The sequence below is a fragment of the Triticum urartu genome, chromosome 2, assembly GCF_003073215.2.
Source record: "Triticum urartu cultivar G1812 chromosome 2, Tu2.1, whole genome shotgun sequence".
In the NCBI taxonomy this organism is placed as follows: domain Eukaryota; kingdom Viridiplantae; phylum Streptophyta; class Magnoliopsida; order Poales; family Poaceae; genus Triticum; species Triticum urartu.
The window spans coordinates 397471331-397490961 of NC_053023.1; the positions used below are offsets into that span (position 1 = coordinate 397471331).

A 19631-nucleotide genomic window follows, 5' to 3' on the forward strand; every position below is an offset into this window, starting at 1 on the left:
AAAAAGATTTTTTTCACCAACGGGCCGACTAGGAAATTCATGAGATTACTGGTAATTATCCTTTTTACCACCTTACATATTAGGTTCTGATCAACGAAGTCCACTACATTCTAGTCGCATTCGTAAATGATTCACGGTCCATTTTGCAGAGAGAACAACACAAGCTTGCGGCCAAGAGCGACTCGTCGACTCAGTCGTCGGTGAAGTACAAGTGGGACACTCCTTTCAACCGGGCCATGAACATAATGATGGGACACCCGCCCGGCCAGCGGCCGCAATATGGGCGTGTGCTTGGTGCCGGGGATGGGGCCACTTGGAAGTACTATTATAATGAGGACCCCGAGGCCAAAAGACAGAGAAAGAAGTTCAGTCAAGTGACTATCGACGAGAAGGTGGCATGAGCGATGCAGAAAGCAAAAGCTGAGACCAAAGCTGGGATAATCACTGCCTGTAGAGATGATATGGTGGCTGCCTTTACAAGCTTGATTCCAACAGTGGTCACATGGGTGCAACAAAATCCAAACGCGCCACCAAGTGATTTTCCCATGCCCAGCTTCACCGGGAGCAACTCGATGAACACCGCACCCATACCCATACCTAGTATGGAAACCGCACCCGCACCTCCTCCAGCACCTGCTCCTGCACCCAGCTCTCACAGCAGCCCTAGCTCCGTCTCTGGCTTGAATGTCGGGCCGTCGACATTGGCTGAGCTCGACGCCCTCACGGTAAATACGCGTCGTCGCACCTTCATCAACTCAACTAATTAATTAATCTTCAGTTGCTGTTCTTTTTGGATCTCTGATGCCGCACGTATATGTCTTTGTAGGCCGACTCCACTCCATGCACCCTCCTTTACAACATGAAGGGTGGGTTGGTAGATGTGGGGAAGGGTACTATAGTGAAGCCTAAGGATCGATTGTTTCACCGCCGGCAGATGCCTGATAACGCCTTAAGGGTCTCCGTGGCGAGTGTGAAAGCGGGCTACGAGGGTCTCCCTCGTTCGATACAAACCAATGGAGAGGATGACGAGACCCCCACGCAGCTTGGGCAATGCAAAAATTGGTTGATCCTGTGGCCGAAAAATCTTCTTCGTGTCGAGGTGGCCGGGAGCACACCAATGGGACCTCAGGAAGGTATGACCACAACACCACCTACACAAGTACAACCAACGTCTGTGCTGCTTGCTGAGATCGAGAGACATGAGGAAGGAGGGCCAACCGTTCCGCCGGCAAATGATGCCATCTGCCCCATGGAAGAGGATAGGGATCATGACATGGAGGAGGTCGACGATGACCCTAACCAGTATTTCAATACTGCCTTTGACAACGAAGTAACAATGAGTCAACCATATGAATATGAGATGCATGTACCAGAGCCGGAACGTCCTCGGGGGTGCAAGAATTCTTTGTTTATGCAATCCTCGCAGGACACGCCTCCAGATGCCGGCTCCACCCAAGCTCAACTGATTAGCCAAAGTCGCCCAAAGCTAAGCCCGACAACACTAGGGGTGGTGCTCAGGGAGGGTCTGACAGACCCACCAGCACCTGAGCCCACCAAGAACAAGCAGAGGAAGAGACCGGCGGCGAGAAAATCCAATAAAGCTGGCAATGTTGGTTATAGTAACCAGCCGCCTTCGACCAAGGTTGACCGTGTACCGATGAAACATGAGCCATTAATCCATGTCGCAGGAGAGCCAATGGTACCGGTGAATGCACTAGCTGCCATAGAAGGGGATCTCAGGAGACTCCATGACCATGTGCTTTCGACAGAGAGAAGCCTCCTCGCCTCGGATGATCCAGGATACCCACTTTATATGGCTCATGTGCCGAGCAGTTGCAAGATGTATGTCCACACATGCCCCGTGGACCTCTTCTTCCTGAGGTTTGATTACATCTTCAAGATGTTTCAAATGAGGACACTCGATTTTACCTTCGTCCGCCTATATGCGCTGCACATGAACTACATCGTCAGGAGAGAGCAAGTCACCGATCTTGCGGTCGCGGACCCATACTACATGCATGAGGGCTTCTTGTCAATCAATGACGCCAACCGTCAATATGCGAGTCAGTACATCGAAGAATTCTTGCTCAGCAAGAAGGACAAAGAAATGATTCTCCTACCTTATCATCCCAGGTAAGTCATCCGTGGATAGCACCATAACACATACATCCTTTCGTGCATTTCAATAGTTACTTTGCACGCATGGAGGCTAAACTTGATCGTGTATTTTGCGCAGCGGGGGTGTCGTGCTGTTCTCATTGTTCTTTACCCGCGTTTCTCCCACGCTCTATATTTGGACCCATCGAAGACCATACAGAACAAAGATTACACACACATAAAGTATGTTCTGGACAGAGCTATGCTGGGCTTCAGCATGCGGGGTGGCTACATCCAATGCAAAAAAACAAATAAGGTCGGGCTTTGTTTCAGCCACAAGACTAACTTCTGTTGTATCCAGCAACCGGCAAGAAGTGAGAATGATGGATTCTACGTCATCCATCTAATGATGGAGTACAGAAGGGATGTGCAATCACTTTGCATGAAATCTTCATCCGATACTCATATCCAGAGATGGGTCGAAGCCTTTGGAGCCGTGCTGGATAATCGACTTCGAAATGATTTCTACCAGATCCAACAGGAAATTGCGTCCATCATCATCAAAGATGTCCTCGAAGAGAATGGGATGTTCTACGGCGGCCCAATATCGCGAGCTGACGTCCGAACCCGCATTGCCCTACAGCGTCAGGACATGACGCCTTTCACTAAGCTTGGGTGCACCCTTCCGGATATGGACAGATGGGAAGAGTGCACTGCTTAAAAACAATGTGTTTGTTTAGTTACTTGTTACATTCTGTACGACGAAACTTCGAATCTCTTAGTACGGCGAAACTATTAGATGTACGGTGCCGCGCTCTAGTTAATTACTTTCGGTACGATGAAATTTGTTAACTATGTTTACTATATATGTTGCTTCTATTTCATAACTGTTTTGTTGAATTCGCTTCATGGTATATATATGTGCATCTCTAACAGGTATATAGATCAACGATGGCGAGGAAGTGGTATGACGTGTATGTAGGGCATGTTCCGGATGTGTATGATGAGTGGCCAGAGTGTCAGGCCCAAGTCTCTGGCTTCTCCGGCGGAAGCCGGAAAGGGTTTGATAGCAGAGGGGAAGCCGAAGCTAGTTACTTGAGATTCATAGCACAACAGGGGATTCAAAACCAGCGCCGATGCAAAAACTACTACATCATACCGCTTTTGATCATCGTGATCGCTCTTATCATGTATGTCTTAGTTTAGGTAGATGATGAAACATGTGTCTACGGTGACAATGTAAGAGACATGTGATCATTAACTTGTATCGCTATTTCGAGATGATGATGAGATCGACATCATTTGTGTTGAGACTATGTTGATATGATGAGACTATATGTTGTACCACTTCGATGATGATGATGAGACATTCCTTTTTCATATAGTTCCATTGTATGTGTATGTTGTAACTGTATAAAACCTGAAAAGATACGAATACAACAACATAAAAAAATAAAATACTAGCAGTAGCGTGGGGTATTGGAGTAGTAGCAGCGCTGCTTACCAGTAGCGTTTTTTTAAGGGACACGCTACTAGTATTAGCAGTAGCGATGGACAGAGGCGCACTACTGCTAGATACAGCTAGCATTAGCGCTGGTTCAAACAAGCACTACTGCTAACAAATAGCTGTAGCGCCATAGCAGTAGCGCGCCTGCCTGCGCTACTAATGTCCAAAAAACCAGCGCTACTGGTAAGGGTTTTCCTAGTAGTGTGAGTTGAATAAACGACATGCTAAATGAAGTGAATTTATTGAGTCTTTTCCTTATGTGATCAAGTACATTAAGGGCAAATAAAATGTTGTGGCGGATGCTCTTTCCCGCATATGCATGCTTGTTACTCAACTGGAGTTGAATGTTATTGGCTTTGAGCATATTAAAGATCTTTATGTGAATGATCCTTCTTTTGCACTTCCTTATGCCAAATGTATTACTCACACTTGTTGGGAGAACTTTTATCTCAAAGATGGCTACCTTATGTGTGCTAACAAACTTTGTATACCCGAGTCTTCTCTTCGTTTGTTGCTTTTGCAAGAGGCTCACGGAGGTGGACTCATGGAACATTTCAGGCGCGACAAGACCTTCGCCACACTCTCCTTCAAGTACTTTTGGTCAAAGATGTTCCAACAAATGCTCTACGTGCAACAGAGCTAAGTCCAAAGCCCAATCTCATGGTTTACATATGCCACTTCCAATTCCATATCAACCATGGGAAGATATTAGTATGGATTTTGTGCTTGGTTTGCCTAGAACTCGCAATGGAAAAGATTTCTTCTTTGTTGTTGTGGACCGATTCTCAAAAATGGCACATTTCATCCCATGCAACAAGATAGACGATGCTTCACATATTGTGAATATTTTTTATAGGGAAATCTTGAGGTTGCATGGAGTGCCAAGGATCATTGTGTCGGACCGCGACGTCAAGTTCTTAAGCTACTTTTGGAAGACCATTTGCGCCAAGCTCAGCATCAAGCTTCTTTTCTCCATGGCCTATCATCCCCAAACCGATGGCCAAATGGAAGTCACCAACCGGACGCTATCTACTCTCCTACGCGTGTTGATCAAGAAGAACATCAAGGAGTGGGAGGAGTGCTTACCAATGTTCAAGAAATCGTTAACTGGCAGCTGCTCGGTCACTTTAGGAGTAGCGATTAATCGATGAATTTGGCTACTAACTTGATTAATCAATCGACCATTAATTGGTAGATTGAATAGGAACTTTCCAACATATATGCAGATTTTTTATGTATTATATCATACTCTCATGCTCCCAGCTATGTAGTATACCAAAATATGTTGTCGTACACATATGAAAAGCATAGAGAGGAGCTAAAATTATTAATCCTAGCTACTAAGGAGCGGGATGGGGCTGGAAGGTGTTACGGGCCAAAACTTTGGGCTTTGTTTGCCCATCTGTTAATGGGCCAGCTGGGATTAATTGACCTGACAACTGAATAATCAGTCTAACTGGCCAATTAATCGGCCTGGTAGTTAACGCGATGAATAGGTGTTATTCGATTTGGCAATGCTATGAGTAGCGTAACTGGCCCGTTAACTGATTAATCAGGTGAATTCTTGAACAGTTGTGCTTACCCATCGCCGGTACGCTACAATCGAGCTCGATACACTACTACTAGCAAGTCCCCCTTCGAGGTTGTCTATGGCTTCAACCCATTGTCACCATTGGACATTCTACCTCTTCCGCTCCAAGAACGTGCAAACATGGATGCAAGTGCAAGGGCAAGTTTTCTCAAGAAGATGCATGAAGATACAAGGGCAACGATCGAGCGTCAAGTACACCGCATCGCCACCAAACTCAACATCAACAAGACACCAATGGTGTTCCAACCAGACGATCTTGTATGGCTTCATCTTCGGAAGGACCGCTTCCCCAATGAGCGCAAGTCAAAGCTAGTACCACGCGGACCCTTCAAGGTGCTAGCACGCTACAACGACAACGCTTACAAGATTGACATCCCACGCGACAAGTACAACGTAAGCGACATCTTCAATGTCAAAGACTTGGCCAAATACCATGGTGATGAAGATCACGATCAGTGGATGGATCTCTCCAAATGGGTGGGGGGATGATGCGAAGCATCCTTCCATCATCCCCATGGATTCTACACCAACACATCAAGCCCCACGTGGACCTATGACAAGAGCTCGAGCACGCGCAATGGAAACCGAGGTGAACTCCTTCCTACTTGACTTGCACATGAACTTGAATGAGATTTGGTTGCTACCTCACCAAGATACCCTATGCATCATTAGGTACAAAGAGGGACCCTTCCAAGCAGCTGAGGAACACCACCAAGTGCAAGGAGAACCACCCCAAGGCCGCACGAAGGAGGAAGGAGCCAAACAGCAACAGCACTGGAAGTCCCAGGCAACCCCGTGCGCACGGGCCCACGAGACCCCTGCCCACGGGCTACACAAAGAGTTTGGCGATGTAGCACCCCATGCGCACGGGCGTGTACCGTGCGCACGGGCCCTATAGGATGGCCGGTTGATGCGGGTTGTTGGGCCTCCACTTCGCATCCACTTCACCTCCTACCTACCCAAGCCTATATAATTCGTACCTAGGGATATGTTTAGGCTTAGCAAAGACATAGATGAGAATTTGAGAGCTTTGCTCCTTCTACCACCTCCATTGGAGATCAAGGCCTCTTAAGAGAGGATCCACTTGTGGATTTCAAGACCTCCATCTTGGAGAAGAATACCATCATCAAGACCTCATCTCTAAAGAGTGGGAAGAACTCTATCATTGTATCTTTCCTTTGATTGCATTTGTGAACTTGTGGATCTTGTGTTGCTACTCTAGTGGATGTGTAATTGGGTATTGTTGGAGTGAATTCCTCTCTGTGTTTCTTGGTGTTCATCCCTTTTCCCCCTCCAAGTGTGAAAAGATCCATCTTAGGTGAAACCCTACAACACTTGTCCTTTACTTTGTTCTTGTTATGTCAGTATCTATGCACCATATTGGCGCTAGGATGAAACTTGTCTCCTTTCTCAGTACTGTCTTTAGCCCTAGTTTTCTCCTCAATGTCAAGAGATGCTATCAGATTTTCAACTGATATCTTCTGTCTCTTATGTTTCATAGTAGTGGCGAGACTCCTTCATCAAGGAGGCAACTTTGCAATCATGCTCTCAACCATGAATTTGTCGGGTGAATCACACTTAAGGGGTTCGAGTTCCTTTACAATGCATTGTATTTCATGAGCTTGTTCAACTACAAAATGATTACTCACCATCTTATAACCGTGGAAGCTCTCCATGAGATACAGTTCACTTCCTGCATCAGTTGCACCGAATTTAGCATTCAGTGCATTGCACAGTGTCTTCCCTTCTTGTATGTGCATGAATACAACACATAGACGGCCAATAAAAACACTTGGAACACATCCGACAAAAATAATGTTGGCACCCTCGATTTTCTCTGATCTTCACTAGAGATTCCCTCTAGCATGCTAATACTAATGTGTGAAACTTTCAGAGCAGTAAGTGAGAGTGTGGACTTCACTTGCCACCTTTTGAAGTGCATAATGATAAACTTATCTAACCTCAATTCATCGACGAATCTAGCCATAATTAACTCGAAAAATTCCTAAGTGTCTTATTATTGGAAAATTAGTCAAATTCATGATTAATTCTAGTAAATAATAAATGACCAGAACAATAATTAGCATGCATAACTCTAGCATACTAGATGAACAAAATAGCAGCATCGCACATGCAGCAACACCCATAATTAGAGACATGACTAAATCACGACGCACGTATTGTGTCGTGGCTGCTGTAGAAGTGAGGTTGTTGACGACAACGTTGGTGAAAATGGGTCGAAGTAGACGTTGTTGCAGAAGCTGGCACGCGGCGTCGTCTGATTTGGATGGAAGACGACCTGTGGAGAATCAATGTGGTTCGATGGGGCCGGCGATGCTGCGACAGCAAGGTGGCGGTTGTGAATGTGTCGGTGTATTAAACACGGGTGTTTATACCCTAACTATGGACATACAGTCACAGCCTTCCCAACGGCAAGGGCTTAACATAAGCTGGCCATTTATAAATACTCAATACTTGGTAAAAACCATGAAGAAGACCTCCAGGCAGGTCATCGAGAAGTACTGAATATGTACTGAAGATGAAGACTCAATTACCGGCAAGCTACGAGCCGGCAGGCTCCGGACGGACAACCTCAAGACCGACGAGCTTCCTCCCACTGCTCCACCGTGGCAGCTGGCAGGAGCTTGAAGACGGGTGTCGAGCGGCTGGTGGTTAGGTAGAGCTTGTCGGGACACGTGGCGGCCCGTCATTGAATAGCAACTTTATTGACACCCGTCCAAGGGGCGTGACGAAAGAATAAGAGGTAGCTGGGCGAGCGGCACAAGTGGAGTTAGGCTCCCTTGCCGGCATTCCTCCTCAGTGTGACATCTAATGGAGCATTAAATATTCTTGTCCTATACCGTCAGAATTAGATATGATAGCACTGTAGCCACTATCTGCCTTCTGTATTTACCATTTTGCCATTGTGGTAGCCCTTTCATCTATAAAAAAAGGCCTGTGACAACCTTTACAAGGGTCGACACCCAGCCTATTTGCACTAGCTCTTCCGAGCTCCCTGACGGCAAGGTTGCGCTCTCTTGTAACTTGGGCATTTTCACATATAATTTCATCAAAGTAGGAATAGAGTTTTATACTTCACAGAGACCTGAACCTGAGTAAACCGATCATGCGCTCCGTGATTGATTCTGCTCTTTGTGTGCTGTGAGCCCTAGCCGAACGTAGAAGGGCTTCTGAGCCCATAGATTGTGGTACGTGGATAGAATGATAGTACGACTGTACGAGGTATGCTGCAAGGGAGGGGCGCGCGAGAGGTGATGCACGGTGGGTGCGTGAGCAGTGCCAAAAAATTCATAGGCAGAGGGAGATGACAGGGTGACTCGTTGGCGCATCGGACGGTCGCGGAGGCGGCTGATTATTTCCTCATGAGGAATAAAACCTTTGATTCTTCTTCCAAGTGAAAGTACATAGTACTCCCTCCGTAAACTAATATAAGAGCGTTTAGAATACTAAAATAGTGATCTAAACGCTTTTATATTAGTTTACAGAGGGAGTACTACGTAGTATGAGAACAATGGTGATTGATGGTACCATCTTAATTAATGCAAGAATCTTGAAGCACATACAGAAACACACGGTTTGACCTAAGTACGAGGACAAACAAGGAAGAGAGGAAGAAAAGCAATTAATGTACACGAGGGAGACGGAGCTAGGGAAGGAAGGAAGGAATCTATGCGATGGCGGCGCCCTTGCCGTTGTTGGCGCCGACGTGGACGTCAGCGTCTCCGATGTACCTGCGCCAGAACCAGTGGCCCTTCCAGACGAGCACCATCTCCTCGATGGGCACGTTCTTGGTCTCCGGCAGGAAGAGCGCGATGAAGACGGTCATGATGACCACCCAGCCGGCGAAGAAGTAGAAGAGGCCGAACTTCATGTGGCAGAGCATGGTGAGGAACGCCTGCGCGATGACGAAGGTGAAGAGCATGTTGACCGACACGTTGATGCTCTGCCCGGCGGGCCTGATCTCCAGCGGGAAGATCTCGCTGGGCACCAGCCACCCCAGGGGCCCCCAGGACCACGCGAACCCGGCCACGTAGAGGCAGATGAAGAGCACCACTGCCGCCGCGTACCCCTTGGGCATCTCCCCCACGCCGCTCGTCCCGAACTTGACCGCGATCAGGGTGCCCACCACCAGCTGGCTCACTAGCATCTGCGAGCCGCCCTGCAGAAACAGCTTCCGCCGCCCCAGCCGGTCCACGGTGAAGACGGACACCAGCGTGGCGAACACGTTCACCAGGCCCGTGATGACGGCCGACATGAGCGACGCGTCGCCCTTGAACCCCAGCGTCTCGAACAGCACCGGCGCGTAGAACATGATGACGTTGATGCCCGTCAGCTGCTGGAAGAAGGGGATCATGATCGCCATGGTCAGCTGCGGCCGGTACTTGCGCTGCAGGATGTTGCGCCACGGGTGCTGCACCAGCTTCGACTCCTCGCTCGCCACCACCAGGTCCGCGTACTCCTCGCTGATGTCCACGTCGCTGCCGCGGATGCGGTTCAGCATGCGCCGCGCCGCCTCCGGGTGCCCGCGCTCGATGAGCGAGTTGGGGGTGTCGGGGAGGAAGAGGGAGCCGAGGGTGATGATGCCTGCGGGGACGGCCGCCAGGGCCAGGCTGATGCGCCACCCGTACCCGGCCTTGATCTTGTTGGTGCCGTAGTTGATGAGCGCCGCCGCCAGGATGCCGATGGTGATCATCAGCTGGAACCCGATGTTGAGCATGCCCCGGAGACGCGCAGGCGCCATCTCCGACAGGTACACCGGCACAGACTGCATGCATAAAAAAACGTCCATTCCAATGTTAGACCAAACACAGATTTTCTTTCTTTTCTTTTATCATAATTTGAAAGCACAAACTAATAACATGACGCTTAATTAGATGTGCTTTAATAAAACTGTATTTACTAATCTTCACACTGTTTGTCTGCATTGCTTTCAGTAGGTTCTTCCTTGCTTCTTCCTCACATGACTATTGCTCTGAAAACGATGCCGTTGATCTAACGGAGTCAAAGTCTTTGGAGGACTAAATAAATAAAGCAATGGCCCGTGGAAAATTCCAACTTGCGTATCTCATTTCTCTGAACTGGCAATTTTATATCCTACTGTATGAATTATGTGACAAATCGTACTAGAAGGACATCCACGAATCTCTTTCCGTGGTTCCTACTTTGCTCATGATGCTCTTTTTTCGTACTGTACATATTTCTCTTGGAAGAGTAGTACGTAGATGCAAGGAAGGTTTAATCAGTTTCACATGCATCAACAGTTGTTTACGACAGACCCGTGAAGAAGGCTCGCTTGCTGCATGCACGTGAATCCTCGGATGAACCAACAGCTAGCCGGCCGGCCCAATGAATTGAACCAGTACCAGCACCAGCTGCTAAAATGAATACAATACTACCAGTATACTTTCAACAGCCCATCCTATCGCTGTTCAATGGAAGATTGAATATCTACGCGAGATCAATCAGGATACGTACGCAGTAGTAGAAATGCTAGTTTTAGTGTATTATATACATTTTTTTTAGGATAGTAGCTAAAAAGAGTCAAAATTAGCAGCTGGTACATATACAGCTTTGGCCATGGAAGCAAGTAATCTAATGAAGCGAAACAATAAAGCGGTCGTCAACATCTTGCAAGTAAACATCACCTACGCCCAGTTTGGACTTTGGGGAGCATCAAAGTGGGCCCTCTTTTCCCTCCCTTAAGGGTGAGATACTAATTAATTAACTAAATTTTATTATTTCCTAAATAAAATAGCCTACTGGCTTGGACTTTGCACATGCACGGTGGTTGTAACTTCCTATAGAGAATCTCGCTCTCTTTTGGAAACTCGTCCGGTGATGTATTTGATGGATACCTTGGACACGCATGATCATTGACAGAATCGTTCTTAATTGTAACAGAAGAATCAGCATATTTCTTTCTTGTCTCATTACATGGCTCGACATGGATGGATATGAGGATGACATGTACTTGTAGTATGTAGCTGTAAACTCATTTCATTTTGCCACCTACCCCTGGCCACTGTCTACTAAATTCGTGTATATATGCTACTTTGTGGAGTAGTTTATCAACAAAATCATTACTGTAGAAATAATCAAGTGCGGCTATACTAGTTAGGTTATGTACCGACGATTGATCCAACTAAAAAAGAGTATCGTCGGCGATTGAACTTGGAGTACTACGTAGTATATACGCGTACATCACATGGGCTGCCTTGACGTTAATTACAACGAGGAAATAAGCCACAGATAATAGGAGTACAGTACAAATGAAGGAGCTAAGGGAGCGGAGTATTATAGGTACTAGTCATTACCTGATTGGCGAAGCCAACGCCGACCACCGAGAAGGATGCGTCCGACGATGAGCATGGCGATATTCTCCGCCGCCCCGTTGAGCGCGGCGCCGATGAGGAAGGTGAGCCCTCCGGTGAACATGGACCACTTGCGGCCCACGACCCGTGTGACGGTGGCGGCGAAGAAGGAGGAGACGAGCGCCGCGAGGTAGAGGGAGGAGGTGAAGGTCTGGAGCAGCTGGTTGTCGTACTTGCAGTACTGGTTGGCGGAGCCCTTCATCTGCTTCTTGTTGTACACCTCCGGGAAGAACTTTTTCAGGAAAGGGTTCATGGACGTCACGCCCCCTGTACGTACGTACGTAGGAAATCAACACAGTCAGTAATTTTGCTTGTCGAATAGAGTAGAGGATGTGCATGCGTGATCCATGTACAGACCTGAGATACCGATGTCATATCCGAAGATGAGGCCGCCGGTGGCGGCGACGACGCAGGTGAAGAAGACGAAGAGGGTGAGCCTGCCAGGGTAGTCCTTGCCGCCGGACGTGTTCACGACGGCGCCGCCCGCCATGGTTGGTCGGTCGGCAAGAACTCAGAGCACTACAATGATTAAGCAGGCCCAAAGCTGATGATCAAGGAGGTATGGGATGTGGTGAGAAGGCTGGGAGGCTCAAGCCCCTTATATAGAACTTTGTCTGGGTAATACTGGTAGCTAGCTAACAGCTAGATTGCGCTGTGTGTATGGTTGCAACTAGTAGTAGCATGCAAGCGGGTCAACGGCTGAGGTGGTGGTCAAAACTGGGACTAGATAGGTAGGAGAAGGCTGCAAATATGAATGCCGAGTTGGAGGCATTATCTTAAACTCGCTGGCCGGCCGGCCGTCATGCGGCTGTCAAGTTGGTTGCTAGGTTTTGACTTGATCGATATGATTCAACCGGGCACCGTTGGTTCAAATTCAATCACATGCATACATCATGCACACACACTCATTCGTCTCCCCTCCGGCCCAGGGGGAGTAGTGCGCGAGTTGTGTTGATCGATGGATGGTCGAATAATCTAATCTAGTTAATGCAAGTCCAAAGAATCGTCTGAACTGCAATCTGAAACAAATCATGCATATTCATATTGATTTCAGCGATCGTTTCCCATGCGGAAATAGAATATGATTCAGCAAACCCTGGCATCCAGATACGGACGCCACCCGGGGTTAACTGTTTTAACCAGCGAGAAGATTTCCTTTTTCTTTTCTTTTTTGCGGGAAAAAATAGCAGCAAGCAGCTTTATTTTCGTGGGAGAATATTCTACAAGAAATTGGCGGTTCCCTCGTGATGGTGAGTCATGAGCAAATCTTTTTGGGTGCTTTACTGCACGCACCGGCCATGAATTCGGACCCTAAAGTTGATCCAACGATTCAAGGGTATCTCGTGTGCTCTCCATCCTAATTCTTATCCCTGGGATGGTCAGTGTATCGATCGATCATGCTGTTTCTTTTTTTCAGAGGTGCATATGATATAATATAATTAAAAGAATGGAAGCTTCCTTGTTTCGGATCTTTTTCGATGTTGATATGCGAGTCGGCCGCTAACTAGCCGGCGAGCCTGACAAAACCAACGGCTCCTTCGTCTTGTTCAGGTCAGAGATACTTCCATCCAAATTAAACAAGTGCATACGCAACTCTACCCTAGCTGACAAGAAGAATTACGCGCGCAATTGTTTGCTGCTTGCGCACATGCCTGACAACCAGTTGGATACAACTCGTTAAAAAAAAAAGTTGGATACAAGGTATGCATGATTAACTGCACGAATCACGGAGCACGATTACTTGTTTTTTTTTCTGATGATGATGGAGATGGAAGAGAAGACTCTCCGGCCGGTGCACGTGCTGCCTGTGAAGCATTGGCTGTGTTCCACTGCGTTTTACAGATGTGAAATGGGGAGAAGGAAACATATACATCTGGACATTCAACTGTCAGATGAGCCAGACACTTTTCGATGGAACTTGCATCAAATGGCAAATTTTCGGTCAAATCCATGTATGATGCAATGGTTCATTCTAATGTTCCGGTAGATAACAGGAAATTGTGGAAGCTAAAAATTCCCCTCAGAGTGAAGATTTTCCTCTGATTTCTTAACAAAGGAGTCATCCTAATTAGAGATAATCTGACACGACGAAACTGGCATGGTTCCAAGACATGTATCTTTTGCCAACATGACGAGTCTATCAAACACCTATTTTTTGAGTGCAAGTTCGTTCGGGCAGTTTGGGCTATGGTCCAAGTAGCTTCGAATTTATACCCACCACGTAGTGTACGGAATATGTTCGGCAACTGGTTGCGAGGTATAAATAAACAATTTTCTGCACATATTCTTGTGGGAGCGGCGGCCTTATGCTGGGCAATGTGGCTTACCAGGAATGATGTGGTTTTTAACAATAAATGTGTCTCATCTCCTATGTAGATTATTCATGTTTGTACACGATGACTCCGTACTTGGTCTATCCTGCAGAAGCCGGAAGACAGGGACATTTTTATGATGGCGTCTACACGGCTGGAGCGTACGGCCAGGGAGGTTTTCTACCCCATGGATGGCGGTGTGATTTACGGATAGGATCTACCGCTCCTTAGGCTGGACACGATTTATTGCTTGGCATTGTATCAAATTATTTTATTTTTATGGTATTCTGAACTTTTTGGTTGTGTGCATCTATCTATGCAAAGGCCGGGCTTTCTTTAGATATGATTGTATCATCTCGATATATATCTATTCAATAAAAAGTCCTTTACCCAAAAAAAAAAACATCTGGATATGGATGGATCGTTGACTTTGTAAGTAGTGTTTGCAAAGGCAACGGCTATCTCTCTTGTATTCTATGGATCAGAAGAATAACCAAGCTGCTCGATCGGTCGTTAGTCATACCTTGCATGCGTATGGCCGTAGAAACTAGGCGTACAGACACAGAGATAGATTATGTATCACTTGTTTACACGCCGCCGCTATCCGTTGGAACAGACACCGGCCGAGCTAACTCAGCTTCGCTAGTTACTTAATCTGCAGACAAAAGCCTTGCTTACTTAGCTAAGCCGCGCAATCCGCAGACTGCTGACCTTCATCCACATGCATCTTAGTTTGTTTAGCACATGCATTATGCAAGCTGTCCTGCCGCTTAACTATATGTCATGCAGTGTATAGTATAGTAACAGTTCTATCTATGTACAATCAATGAAGCACTTGCCGTCTTGATGCGCGATAGGGACATGCAGAGACTAGTTTTTCTTCTTCTCCGGAACAAGGCTGCTCGTTGAAACACTGTACTGTAGCAGACAAGGAGCAGAGAGAGATGGGGAAAATATCATCAAACCATTTCTCTCAACTTTTGAATTGTCAAACGCACGCGTCTACAGATTAAGGCATGTCACTGTCAGTCAAGTCTTTGCTTCTCCTGTGCTGCTCTTCTTTCTTCCTTTCTTTCACACCCACGCTGACCGCTGACTACGGAAACCCCGCTAGCTACCAACCTACTCTTCTTCTATCCAATTCCAAACTGACGTGAACTATTTCTTCCGACGAAGCCATCTATGAAAGTGGCTGCTCCTCCTTTTATCGATCTCTTTCATAAGCTAGGAAGCTAGGAAGCCAATGCTAAAATGGATCGATCGTGAGGGAAGGCGCATGGCCATGTGCTAGATTTTTTTTTTGAGCGGCTTTTTTTTCAGCAGTCATCATAGGGTGAGGGCTCTGCTAGTTTTTTTTTCTTTCTTTGCGTCAAATTGGACTGGGCCTGCCCATCAAGTAGTACCGCGGCAAAAAATTAAGGGGCAGGCGCTCTGAACAAAATTTCGGACATAGGAACATTTTCTGAATATTTGATTTTTTTTTGAAAAATCATAAATTGTTCTTGAAAAACATAAACCATTTTTTGAATTTGTGAACAAACTTTGAAACCACAAACGTTTTTTTAAATTTGTGAACAAATATTATCAAATGGAGACATTTCATGATATTCCAAAAAATTAAACCACGAAATTCTACGATTTGGTGATTTTTTTAAATGGAATATTTCATGAAATTCCGAAAAAAATTTAGTAATGGCAACATTTTTTTAATTATTGAACATTTTATGAAACACGGACATTTTTTTAAGTCCTCACCAAATTTTGAAACCACAAATATTTTTTGAAATTCCTAAAAATTGAAACTTCAAAAAATTTCCAATTTATGAACACAATTTTAAAAAGGAACTATTTTTGGAATTCCTGCACATTTTTTGAAATTCTGACCAAATTTTAATAAGAAAGACTTTTTAAAATCCATGTAAAATTTTGAAACTCGAACAATTTTTTAAAAAATTGAAAAAAAATTAAATATAGGAACTTTTTTGAAAATCTCAACAAAATTGAAATTTCCAAAAAATATTGGAAAGAAAGTTCAACTTGAAAAGAGAAAAAGGAAGAAAAAACAAAAAGGAAAACATACAAATAAAAGAAAAAAGAATAAATAAACAAAAACAAAAACTGAGAACCAGAAAAAGAAAAACGGTAAACGCGTCAAAAACCTTCCAAAAGGTTCACAAAACCAGTGCTCCTCGCACGCTCAGATGGGTCAACCCATTCTATCGATAGGGGTGTGTGATCGGTCGACACTCTGCCGCAAAATGCGGCAGATAGGATTTTCCCTGCTAGATGCAATCACCACGGTGAAAAGAGGGCAAAAGCTAGTTGGGACCAACTGGGCCTTGGCTCGTCTAGCCCAATAGAAAATTGGAAAATGTGATAAAAAAACTTGGGCATTAGGAACAAGTGTTATGTGTGGTTTCTTCGCAAACAATCGACATGTAGCTCCGCCACTGGCATAAAGGGAGGCAAACTTTGAATTAGGTAAGAAGAATGAGGGATGCATGGAAGCTCGCAATTGGATGAGCCTGGCTTAATAGGAATGATACATTACTCATATCAACAAGAAATTCCTTCTTTTCCGGGAGTCCATTTGAAAAGAACTCCAAAGTCTAGCGTGCTTGGCTTGGAGCGATTCTAGGATGGGTGATCGACTGAGAAGTTCATCCCGGGTGCGCACGAGTAAGCACAAAGTGCGCAGGAAGGACTAGTGTTGGCCTGTGGGATCAGTCTAGATCCCGTCGGGCAGAACAGCCAGGAATCGGCGGCTATGGTCGGGGCGTTACAACAAATGATAGGCACAAGGTGACCTAACTTTTCAGTGAGATAGTATTTGATTTTGTTGGAGGAGACTTTGACGACCCGACTACACCGAATGCTCCATAGTGTGCCTTAGTAAACGTTAAACCAACTCTAATATGTTCATGGATTTCGACACTAATACTGGTTAGGGCAGATTGGCTATGGCATTTGGCCAAGAGGAAGGAGGAGGCTATGATTGTGGCCCTTGCGATCGCCTTCGTCATCTGTTAGTGCAAGTATTGTTAGCTCCCGTCAAGGGGCTTTCTCTCCTCCTGGTTTTGATCGCCTCCACCACATGAATTTGGATGTTGATTGTGGCATGCGTGGCTCCGGAGCTCAAGCCGAAATGGAAAATCAAGATGACTTTAGCTCCTCTCGACAAGGGGATACAGTGGATCTCAGGACGGGTCAGTTGGGCGAGGAGATGGAATTCGATGCTGAAATAGACAGGAACATGGCTGACTCTTTTTCTCTGTAAGTGGATGAGCCTGGCTTAATCGTATGATATTTCTGTTTAATCGGATATGTTCTACTAAAGCCCAAGTATCCTTTGTTTCTGAAATCAAATCTTCTAAGGTTCGATTAGTAGATCTTGTTAATAGATTTGACATTGCTAACAATTTTGTTGTTCCTTATATATGTGCTTGTGGAGGGCTCTGGCTTATGTGGAATGATGAGCTCAAAGTTTCTGTTCATAGTGCCTCCTTTCACTATATTCTAGCTAATGTAGTTCATCTTGCCTCGTGTGTTCACTTCTGTTTGATTTGTATATATGATGGCCCCTACCATAGGCAGACTAGTACTATCTGGAGCAACTTTCTGCTTTTGTGTATGATAACTTAGGAAAGCCCATGATGTGTATGGGAGACCTTAACGACATCTTGTAAGATACAGATGGTTGTAATGGTAGTGTTAATTATTGTTGTATGTCTGCTTTTAGTTCCCTTGTTAAAACTTCTGGTGTTTTTTACATTGGTTTCAGTGTCCTGCGTACACTTGGCGTAACAAACAACATATAGCTAAGCCTATTTACGGACGCCTAGATCGATGCCTTGTTAACTCTGAATGGTGTGTGCACTATCCAAATACTAAAGTGCTCAATTTACCTATTATTTTCGGTGACCATGCTCCCATTCTAGTTTCTGCTGATGGTAAATTTTTAAACCTCGGTCAATGTTTAAATTTGAAAACTGGTGGTTACTTAAGAAAGATTTTAGCAGCTTTGCAAAAAATGCCTGGAATAATTGCACAGTTCACTCTTTTGCAACAAAGTCCTCTTCTTTGGAAGGTTCTTTGCAGATGTGGTGTAGAACGAAAAAGCCCTTGCAGCAAGAACTTTTGGAAATAGAATCAAGTATCAATCAGATTCAGCAGCTACCTCTACAGCAGCAAAACCATACTTTGGAAAGTTCTCTCACTCTTAGATATGAACAAACTCTCTCTAAGCTTAATCAGTTTTACAAGCAGAGAAGTAAAAAGGGTTGGGCCACTGTTGGCGACCATAATACCAAGTTTTTCCATCAGGCTGTGATCAAAAGAAGGAAAAGGAATAATGTTTGTTCCAGTAAGGATGAAAATGATGTGCTTCATCTCAAACCTAGTGCTGTCACTAATACCTTTGTCAACTATTTTAGATACATTTTCTCTTCGCCTAACAATAACACTGCAAGGCCTTTACTCGCTACTCATTTTCCCAACAACTCTTTGGATCCCACTTATTCTATTCCAGATAAGCATGAAGGCTTGCAGATTCTCAAAGAGATGAAGTTGAATGCTTCTCCGGGTCCAGATGGATTTAATGTTGAATTTTATTTGGCGGCTTGGGATTGGATAGGGGAGGAAATCACTCAACTTGTGATTAAATTTTATGAAACAGGTGTTTTGCCTCCTGACATTAATGACACCAATATTGCTCTCATCCCGAAAAAGTTAGTTCCTCAAGTTCCCATGGATTATCGTCCCATTAGCCTTTGTAATGTTGTTTATAAAATAATTGCCAAATATTTAGCTAATAAGATTAATCCTCTTCTTCTAGATATAGTCATCCTGCTCAGCAAGCTTTTATTAAGGGTAGAAGAATTAGTGATGATATTATTATTGCTCGAGAGTTTACTCACTCTTTCTCTCTTAAATCATGGAAACACCATGCTTTTATGCTTAAAATAGATCTAGCTAAAGCTTTTGATCGACTAGAATGGAAGTCCATTGTGTCTGCTCTTGCACGTAAAGATTTCTCAGTGCTTATTAATGGCGGCCTTCGCTTAAAATTCTAGAGGTATTTGTCAAGGTTGTACCATGTCTCATTATTTGTTCGATATTGCTATCAATGAATTGTCTATTGCTCTCAGTGAAGCTCTTGCTGCTAACAATCTTCGGGGAATTTATCTTGGTCCAAATTGCCCTTCTATTCATTCTCTATTATGTGCAGACAATCTCTTGGTTTGTGGTCAATCCACTATGTAGGGAGCTAATTCAATGGCTCAACTCATCCATCACTTTTGTTCTATCTCAAGTCAAATCCCAAACTGGGGCCAATCTGCCATTCTTTATAGTTTTCATGTTAGTCAAGTTACTACTCAGGAGATTAAGCAAGTTTTTCCTTTTTCTACCTTGGATAGCAATTTCACTCATCTGGGTCATCCGCTTATTCTTCCTGCAAAAAATAGAACAATTGCTTATAACTTTGTTCTTGACAAGTTTATAAATAAATTGCATGCTTATAAAGGCAATATGCTTTCTCATGCTGCTAGGAAGGAATTGATTCGTTCCGTTTTCTCCGCTATTCCTGTTTGTTATATGGCTAACATTTTGTTCACAAAGAAGTTTCTTGCTAAGCAAACTGCCGTCATTAGGAATTTTTTGTGGACATGTGTTACGGAGAATGATTCTAGGAGTCTTTGTCTTAGAGCATGGAAATATATCTGCAATTCTAA

At 44.9% G+C, this 19631-nt stretch overlaps 1 protein-coding gene across 1 annotated transcript; it reads right to left on the reverse strand.

Annotated features, from left to right (window-relative positions):
* Positions 1-8734: 8734 nt before the first annotated feature.
* LOC125537513 (sugar transport protein MST3-like) lies at positions 8735-12212 on the reverse strand. Its single transcript, XM_048700837.1, is given in 4 exon segments — positions 8735-9981; positions 11531-11554; positions 11556-11854; positions 11945-12212. Coding segments are annotated over 4 exon segments (1554 nt in total). The 5' UTR covers positions 12078-12212; the 3' UTR covers positions 8735-8883.
* Positions 12213-19631: the final 7419 nt, after the last annotated feature.